Below are 9,860 nucleotides of genomic sequence, written 5' to 3' on the forward strand. Positions count from 1 at the left end.
TCCTTTGCTGTAGAGATAATCGTATATGTATAGTAGGTGATGGTTGTATGAGAATACCATATTCATGAGCAATTAAACCCACAGATCTCGGTGGTATACAACTAGCCGCCATAAGTAAAGCGAAGCAGATTGAAGCTCCCCTGGCCCAGGAGAAGTGGATCAGAGAGAGCGAGGACAAAGAATCCTTCATAGGAGATGAAGGTATGTATGCTAAGCATTCTGTTACCCCTACACCCCCACATTAATATATTAGTGGCCGCCTTTCCCCTTTTACGGTCTTATTTATATACCGTACGTGGTTGGGGAGAGTCGGCCACAATGGTGGTTAATGCTGGGATCCAGCAGATAAAGAATCAAGGCTTATAATATAAATAAAGAATGCAAGGCATACATTTTCAATATAATCAGACATCTTTACTAACAGAAATCATAGATGGCGCTACTGGTAACAGAAGCTGCGAGATATTATTTTATGCGAATATGTTTGAAGTGTTTTCTTACGAAGTCTGGTTCGGCATTAATTTAGGCTCGTTTAAATAAAGAGGCTGGCATTTGTATTTATTAATTGAAGATAATTTGAGTAAATAAGTCATATTTTATATTTTGCGTAACAAGCGGAATATCAATTGTACGGAATGTACGGAGTACCAACTTGAAGAAATTGCATCATGGTGGCCGGAAACAGAACGATTACGTTTCCGTTATGGATGTATTTATGATTTATTTTACAATTAGAATGTAGTTGTAAATTATCAGGAAGAATATTCAGAGATAAAAATAAATAAAAAATATTGGAGCATTTGTCTGTATTTATCAAGTATGATATTCATTAATTTAATTTTAAGAGAAATACCATTGTGTAATAGTGCCTTCGTGTTACCAACATAACCGCAAGAATAGGCTACGCAAGGCGTCTAGTAATGGTGCCAGATGAGGGCAGGTGTTGCTACACTAAGAAGATTACCCACAAAATCGACGGAAATGTACGGATTGTCGGGATTATCAAGATAACTAAAGAAGATGAAGAAATCGGTTACTAAACGGATTCGACTTGGAAAATTTATGCAAGAACTAATTTTCCAATTAGACGGTTAGATAATTAAGTTATAACAAGCTGTGCCTAGATATAAGTAGGTAACCTATTCAATTTTATGACATATTAATTGTTTAATATATTGAAAAATTGGCTGATTTATAGGAGTATAATAAGAAGACAAATAATAGTCGTAATAACTAATAAGTATCTTATAGGAAATATGCGCGTAGTAAAGACGGGTTTGCACTCTATATTTTACTTCGTATGTTTTCTTTTTACTTTAGAATTATAAATTTAGTTTTAAGAATTCGGGTGTATGGCTATTTATAAGGAATCAATATAATTATTATGAGAATTACCGATAAGAGTCCGAAATTCGTTTCATATTTTATCGAAATTTTGGGGGGGAATTAAGTTGACTTTGGCAACATTGAAGGTTGTACAGTACTCGTCCGTCCATTTTGAATCGTTGGCGGAAGGTCGTTGAACAGTCGCGAGTTCCACAGGAAGGTTCCTTAAATTATACAGGTAATCATTGTAAATATTGTAATAAAAAGTGCACCGACGAAGTGATGAGCGTGTAAATAAGTTGGATCATCAAAAATTTGTTCATTTACGTTCATAGGTACAGTGAATTCGCCACCGCCAACCACACCGGACAAGACAAACAACTTTTACATCGGAATTGGCCAAACCCCGGATAAGACTACTTAATACCCGGACAAGACTACTTCTCGGTAAGTTTTAAACATCTACATTGCAGCAATACAACTTAATTCTTTAAAACAAGAGAATGCGATCGTCATTTACTTCGAAGTGAGCGACGGCGGCCATGATTGTTGTCCAAAGTTTGGGCTAACTTTGGACGTCCAACCAACCAAGGAAAATTATCTAATTTTAGTGAAGTTTCTTTCGATATTTATGAGGATCACCATGGAAATACGGGTCTATTACGTTCTTTTATTAAAATATTTTAACTTTCTAGAAATTAACGAAGTGATATTTAGTAGATGAAAATGGACCCTATCATCATGGTAATACGGTTCTTATTAGCGCGGTTTAGAACATCGGATGTACATGGCGGATTTTAATATTTTCACAGTCTATAAAGGACCTTTTTGAACATTTTCTAGGGTCCTTAAGATATATAGTTAGGTATATTTTTATTTCATCATGCATCTTATTGGAAGTTTAGAAATACAACTTACTTCCTTTCTGATTGGGTTTGCAGTTTATAAAAATAACAATTGTGCTGTGTGTGTATATATAAGCTAACATCTTCTTTACAGGATATTGTGGTGACATTTAAGTGTTTTTAGATTTATTAAATAAGTGTTTCGTGAAGTGTTCCAATAATTAAACAAACAAATGAGTGAAATAAAACTAAATAATTTTTAAATAATTAACTATCAAACAAGTGAAGTAAAAATAAAAAGTTAATAAATAAATAAACCAAACAAATAAACAAAATAAAAACGTTAACTTTCATCATTTTGCAAGCGAGCTTAAGTTAGTGACAGAAGATTTTGTATTGTGGTACCAGTGTATAAACGTCAACGTCACTTACTGATTTTGACATGACTTAGGCTGCTGTAATCTATAAATGATAAACAAAGATTACACATTCGTATGTCAGTGTGTATGTTATGTTGCCTATCATAAATTTATTATTTTACTTCCTTTCATAATAATTTCAAATAAAAGAAACATCTGTTCATAATTAAGTCAATTGTTTTAATTAATTAAATTTAAATGACTTCGACTTTTCTTTCTTTAGTTTCAAACTTGAATGGATTTTAGAGATTTTTAGTTGGATTTAAATTTCAATACTTTGAGATTATTAAAATAAATAATATGTGGAGTTATTAAAAGTTAATTAACCTAAAATATTAAATTACTTTATTGGTGTGACCGTTCATATTATTAGGGAATTAAGGTTAAACGGGTTTGTTTCTGTGCGTTACAGGCTAGACAAGACTACGGTCTAGACAAACAACAGAATGGACGACATTCTTTTAGCAAGGCTTAGGCTCATTAACGACAAACTCACAACGGACTTAGAAGTAATTCCGGGTACTGTTAATTTAGAAAATTTAGTGCAGGCTCAGATCACATACAGTAAATTAGAAGCAACACTGAAAAGACTTAGCGGAGACCTGACGGAGTACTTTAGGCTGGCTTCGACACCCGCATCTGATGAAATCTGCTTGATAAGTGGACTTCAACTTCAAGCAGAGGAGACTTTAGCTGAACTTAAGGTGAAGATTGACCAGATATCTACATCAAGCAAACCATCAGAGAAGCTGACTGAAGCGAACTCCTCGTGCAGACTTCCTAAGCTCCAGCTGCCGGTGTATAATGGGGATGTACTGGCGTGGTATGAATTTTGGGATGCCTTCAGAAGCAACATCGATGCAAGGAACCTGCCGGATGTTGACAAGCTTTCTTATCTTAAGACTTCAGTCACGGGAGATGCCAAAAAAGTCATTGACGGTCTAGCGACTACAAGCACCAACTATGCTATTGCCGTTACGATACTGAAGGAAAGGTTCGGGAAAACTTCACATCTTATAGACGCGCACTATGCAACATTATATAAAATTAAGATGGCCAAAGGCAGTGCGGATGACTATAGAAGGACTTTCAACGAAATCGAAAGGAATCTTAAGATTTTAGAATCACTAGGTGAGAACATTAACCACAACCATCTGCGCTTCATGCTACTAGAGAAGTTTCCTTCTGATCTAGTATACGAAATAAAACTTAAAGTTAAGGATGATTCCATTCAAGAACTGAGAAGCCACCTGGATAAAATCATCACTGCCAAAGAGGACGCGGAAAGGATATCGGGTAGGAAACGCCCTCAAGAGACAGAAGCTAGTACGGTCGGGACTCTTCATGTGAATGCAAAACGTGCGAGATACGCAAACCAGTCCCAACTACAACACAGTAACCAGAGTAAACAAAACCATCAGGGACGCTTTGATAAGAGACCGGTACTAAAGAAGTTTAAGGGTTTCAAGAAATATGACAATAAAGGAAACAGACCAAACCAAACTTCAACTTCAAACAAAGATCAGGCAGAAACTCAGCGAAGTACTCCAGGGGCTAAGAAGGGATTGGTGTGTATATTTTGCGAAGGGGGCCATTATAATGATAGTTGCCCTGAAGCATCTACTTTAGCAGAAAGGAAGAAACGACTTGCAGGACGATGCTACATCTGCTTCAGTAAGAATCACGTAGCAAATGCTTGCTGGAGAAAGAGAAGGTGTGCCCGTTGTAAAGGAGAAGTACCGCATAATAGAGCATTATGTCCTTTAAATTTTCAGAAGGATACAACGGAGAAGAGTCAGTCCTGACAGTTCTAGAAGAGGGAATCACAGCACTCCAAACGGCAACAGTTTATGCAAGCCCCATAGATGATAAGAATAAACAATTTAAATATAGGCTTCTTTTAGATCCAGGTTCCCAACGCTCTTATGTAACATTCCGGACTGCAAAGGAATTAAAACTTCCCGTCGAAGAAGAGAGTCATCTAGTAGTATTCACCTTCGGCGACGATCCTCCCAGAGAGATACATAGCCCAATAGTCACCCTTCATCTACTATCTAGAACAAACAAGAACATAGTAATACAGGCTAACTGCGTAGAGCATATCTCCAGAGGTTATATACCTAATGTCAAGATGAAGAACTTACCGGAGTCATATACACTAGCGGACGACGGGTCGCTAAGCGGACCTGTACAGATCTTGGTTGGAAACGAATATTACTGCAACATAACTTACGAGAAAAAGGTACAACTGGATAGCAATTTGTTTCTAATCGACTCTGCACTTGGTTGGATAATTAGTGGTAGAGCAGAACCACAGCTTAGAGACGAGTCGTACGTAGTGACTTACACTCAGACTTGCATTGAAACGAAGCTTCATCAGCCAGATCCACCTCTTTGTAATGGAGACATAAAGAGCCTTTGGGAACTAGAATGTATAGGTATTAGTGATTCCCCAAGAGCAACTAGAGAAGAAGAAGCCATCAAATATTTTAATGATACAACTTTAAAATTAAATAATCGTTACACGGTAAGCTGGCCTTGGATAACTTATCCACCGGATTTACCTAATAATTTTGGAATGGCTTTTGGTCGTTTATCAAGCTTATTGAAGCGTATGGATCAAGATACGTTATTAGCATACAGCGATACGTTTAAAGAACAATTAGATAAAGGTATAATAGAAGTTGTACCTACTTCAAGAACGTCAACGGGTAACGTCGTTCACTACTTACCTTTCCATGGAGTACGTCACCGAGGAAAACCTATGAGAATAGTTTATGATGCTAGCTCTAAGAGTAGCAAAGACACCAAGAGTCTGAACGAATGTTTGTACAGAGGACCACTCATGTTAGAAGACCTCACTGGCTTACTTATAAAATTTAGAACTCATCGGATAGGTTTAACCTCAGATATTGAAAAGGCGTTTTTACAGATGGCGTTACACGAGAAGGATCGTGATGTAACCAGATTCTTGTGGCTCAAAGATACCTCTAAACCGGTATCTCAAGACAACCTACTATACCTTAGGTTTTGTAGAGTTCCATTTGGCGTCATTTCATCACCGTTTTTGCTTAATGCGACTATTAAGCACCACCTGTCCAACGCAGAAGATCAGCAAGTCAGACAGAAAGCAAATGACATATATGTGGATAACTTTGTTTCGGGTACCGACACTACGGATGAGGCGATGAAACTCTACAAAAATCTAAAAGGATCTTTTCAAGACATTTCAATGTCACTCAGGGATTGGAGTTCGAATTCTAGGGAATTTATGAAGAAAGTCTCTGATACATGTAAAGAAGATAAAGTAAAGGTACTTGGTTTGGAATGGGACATCAAAAAGGATACTCTCCAGTTGAAACCTAACTTACAAGAAGAAGCTGTCACGAAAAGAGGAATACTGAAAACTATTGCATCAATCTACGATCCATGTGGTTATGCAGTACCTTATACCCTATCATGTAAACTCTTTTTACAAGAGCTTTGGAAAGCTGGAGTGTCATGGGACTCACCATTATCAAGCGAACTAACGGAAGAATGGAACAAGATCCGACAGAACTTAGAAGCCATTAGGAAGGTGTCGGTGGACAGATGCTACATGAAGACACCAGTGGGAAAAGGCTACCAACTACACTGTTTCACCGATGCCTCTCTACAGGCTTATGCAGCATCAGTCTTTTTAGTTTGCGGCTCGGAGAAAAGCTTCATTATTGGTAAATCCCGTCTGATACCAATAAAGGATCAGGAGAGTCTCAAGATACCCCGTCTTGAACTTTTAGGAGTACTGATTGGCAGTAGACTGATAAAGTTTGTTCTTAAGTTTCTCCAGCAGAAGATAGTAAGGCAAGTCTTATGGACCGACAGCCAGATCGTCATAGAATGGTGCAAATCTGACAAGCTATTGCCACCCTTCGTTGCCAGGCGGATAGAAGAGATCAAAACAAATAAAGATCTGGAGATCAGATACCTTCCATCAGACCTAAATCCAGCTGACGTCGGCACCAGACCCACCTGTTCAAGAGAGGACAGGGAGAAATGGCTGAGTGGTCCACAATTTATAGTTCAAGATCCGAAGACGTGGCCAACAACTTCTGGCGGTGGACCAACCAGTTCTCTCTTGATTGGGGAGGGTCTTGGGATCCAAGAAGACGAAGAACTGATGGAAATAGTTGATCCAGACATACACAATGTTAGTCCGATGGAAACGGAGGAGAGTACAACTACAAAGGAAGTAGCGAGTCAAGACAATGATCAGATGCCGGATCAGTTACTAAATTTGAAAGAAATTCAAGCTGAATACTTTCCTCTAGAGGTAGAAGGAAAGGTAACTAGTCTAAGTTTGAATTTAGGCGTATTTAAAGACATAGATGAGTTACTGAGGTGTAAAGGTCGTATGAAACACGCAGACTGGTCATTTGATAAACGCTACCCTATACTTATACCGAAAGATTCAGATTTCACCAACGAAATTATAATGAAGACTCATCAAGAAAATAAGCATGTTGGAGTAAGTCACACGCTAGACAAGATAAGGGAAACTTACTGGATACCACAAGGAAGAAGCCAAGTTCAGAAGATTTTGAGGAAGTGCTCCGAATGTATGAAGCATGACGGAGGGCCATATAAACTACCGGAAACTCCTGCGTTACCAAAAGAGAGGGTCAATTATAGCTCTCCATTCACATACGTTGGTACCGACTATCTGGGACCACTTCTAGTTAACAATGGGAATGGCAATTGTAAAAGGTGGATTAGCCTCTACACATGCTTAGCCGTAAGAGCCATTCACTTAGAAGTTGTAAAGGACTTAACTGCGGAAGAAGGTTTAATGGCCTTACGTAGAATGATTTCAGCAAGAGGTGTACCTACCTTAATAACGTCTGATAATGCGGCTCACTACAAGTTACTCTCAGAGATTCTTCAGAACCCATACTGCGTAGAGAAAGAGATAAAATGGAAATTTATACCACAATTAGCACCATGGCATGGAGGATTCTATGAGAGATTAGTTGGTTTAGTTAAAAACTGTATGAAGAAAACATTACAGAAACATTTGTTGAATGACACCCAGCTAGTAACAGCGGTGAAAGAAATAGAAGCAGTTCTTAACACAAGACCCTTAACTTACGTAGATTCAGAGCCGGATCATGTACTAAAACCTTCAGACTTTCTTACCATGGGAAAGTGTATCATTATGGAAACTTCAGATAAGGATCCTACAACGTCGCAAGGGACGGTGACTAAGGACCACTTAATTAAAGGTTGGAAGAAAGCACGGATAATTCTACGAGAATTTAAAGAGATGTTTGAGAACCGGTATCTCCTAAATTTGAGAGAAAGATATTCCCACCATCCTAAAGAACCTAGAGTAACATCAAAGTTAGCACCTAAGATAGGTCAAATCGTGCAGATTAAAGGTGACACGAAGAACAGGATAAATTGGAAAGTTGGGAAAATAGTATCTTTAAAGGAAGGCGCCGACGGTTTATGTAGGGTCGCCAAGGTACGAGTAGGAGATACAGAGTATACAAGATCTATCGCGCATCTCTACCCGCTAGAGATCGAAGATGGAGAAGAGCAGTGCAAACAAACATCATCTTATGACGAAAGTGTTGAAGAACCGGTGCAGCTTCCTGATCTTCCACGTCCATCAGGCAAGGATGACCAGACAGTGGAATCCCTCAACGACGTTGCTGAGCCTTCATCTGAGCAGAGATTCACTCATGAAGTTAGAGATCAGCAAGAAGAAGTACAGCCTCATGCCTCGCCAGTAGAGAGAAAGTGTTCCTCTAAACAAGCGGTTGAGTTTATGTCTAGTGAGTTAAACGAGCCTAAGCCTAAGTCTATGTCCGAACCAGAGCCACTCGCGGTCGTCGACCTCGAGTTTTACGACCAGAATGATCCCGAGTCACACCACCTAGAGGAAGTTACGCCAGAAGGACAACACGAAGAATCAAGACCTAAGAGAGCGGCAGCTCTCCGAGCCCTTGAGAAGATCAAGGAATGGACCAGCAATTTAGTCGCCGTGCTGCTGCCTGAGGCGGGGTGTGTCGCGACAGGCGCGAATATCTAATGCCACAATACGAATTTCCTAGCGGCAACACTGAACAGCGCCCTCGTGGGTGGAACTGTGGTAAGTTATTCCAACGTGGCAAGTAGTAAGGTTAAACCCGGTATGGCGCGAAGCGTGCGAGTGCATGAAAGTGTAAGATACAGTGAGGAAGCCCACAGCTGTCCTGAGTCGTCTAAAGCTAAGTATTTTATGTTACTTGGTGCTCGCAGTGGTGGTATGGTTTCTCTATGCAATGATCTCCTTAATAGAAGAACAGTAAGTTCGTATGAGTTTAGCTTGCCACGGAACCTGCCGTGGAAGCTATTCCTGAGACCATCTTAGGTAAGGCAGACTAGGTTTCTCTGTCTGGGTAAGACTTGACGTGCCCCAGCTCTCAACTCTGTCTGGGTAAGACTTGACGTGCCCCAGCTCTCAACTCTGTCTGGGTAAGACTTGACGTGCCCCAGCTCTCAACTCTGTCTGGGTAAGACTTGACGTGCCCCAGCTTTCAACTCCACCTGGGTAGACTTGACGTGCCCCAGCGTGCGAGAGCCGTGGCGGCTTCGGCAGCCCGGCTAGAGGTGTGTCGATGTGCGGCAGTATACCTCGGCTCGGATGTTAGGCGTCCGAGTTATCCGACCTTTGATGTGTCGGCGGACTCCCCCGCGGGGGGTCCTTTGAACCTTCGTCTGGCCGGGTAAGATGGTTCTCCTTTGCTGTAGAGATAATCGTATATGTATAGTAGGTGATGGTTGTATATGAGAATACCATATTCATGAGCAATTAAACCCACAGATCTCGGTGGTATACAACTAGCCGCCATAAGTAAAGCGAAGCAGATTGAAGCTCCCCTGGCCCAGGAGAAGTGGATCAGAGAGAGCGAGGACAAAGAATCCTTCATAGGAGATGAAGGTATGTATGCTAAGCATTCTGTTACCCCTACACCCCCACATTAATATATTAGTGGCCGCCTTTCCCCTTTTACGGTCTTATTTATATACCGTACGTGGTTGGGGGAGGGGAGAGTCGGCCACAACAATAAATATTTTAAATATTACATATAATACATACAATGAAATACATATAATATTGATGGATTTTATTCGAATTCTTGTTTTAGCAAGTGCTTGCGTAACAAACGCTTAAATGAAAACTTACTTGGAGCTTGTATAATAAATAGTGTAATATAAATAGTTAAATTCAGACTATATAGGAGTA

At 39.8% G+C, this 9,860-nt stretch overlaps 1 protein-coding gene across 3 annotated transcripts; it reads left to right on the forward strand.

Annotated features, from left to right (window-relative positions):
* The first annotated feature begins 307 nt into the window (after positions 1–307).
* LOC125230291 lies at positions 308–9,652 on the forward strand. Of its 3 annotated transcripts, XM_048135408.1 has the most exons (4): positions 308–1,564; positions 1,662–1,773; positions 3,003–8,723; positions 9,438–9,652. In XM_048135408.1, exon 3 carries the CDS (start codon positions 4,347–4,349, stop codon positions 8,661–8,663), a length of 4,317 nt encoding a protein of 1,438 aa, XP_047991365.1. In that variant the 5' UTR covers positions 308–1,564; positions 1,662–1,773; positions 3,003–4,346; the 3' UTR covers positions 8,664–8,723; positions 9,438–9,652. The 3 variants fall into 3 exon arrangements, with proteins under 3 accessions (XP_047991365.1, XP_047991368.1, XP_047991366.1); XM_048135411.1 differs by having other exon boundaries at positions 308–1,773; XM_048135409.1 differs by lacking the exon at positions 9,438–9,652 and having other exon boundaries at positions 308–1,773; positions 3,003–9,294.
* Positions 9,653–9,860: the final 208 nt, after the last annotated feature.

Source organism: Leguminivora glycinivorella, chromosome 10, assembly GCF_023078275.1.
Source record: "Leguminivora glycinivorella isolate SPB_JAAS2020 chromosome 10, LegGlyc_1.1, whole genome shotgun sequence".
NCBI lineage: Eukaryota > Metazoa > Arthropoda > Insecta > Lepidoptera > Tortricidae > Leguminivora > Leguminivora glycinivorella.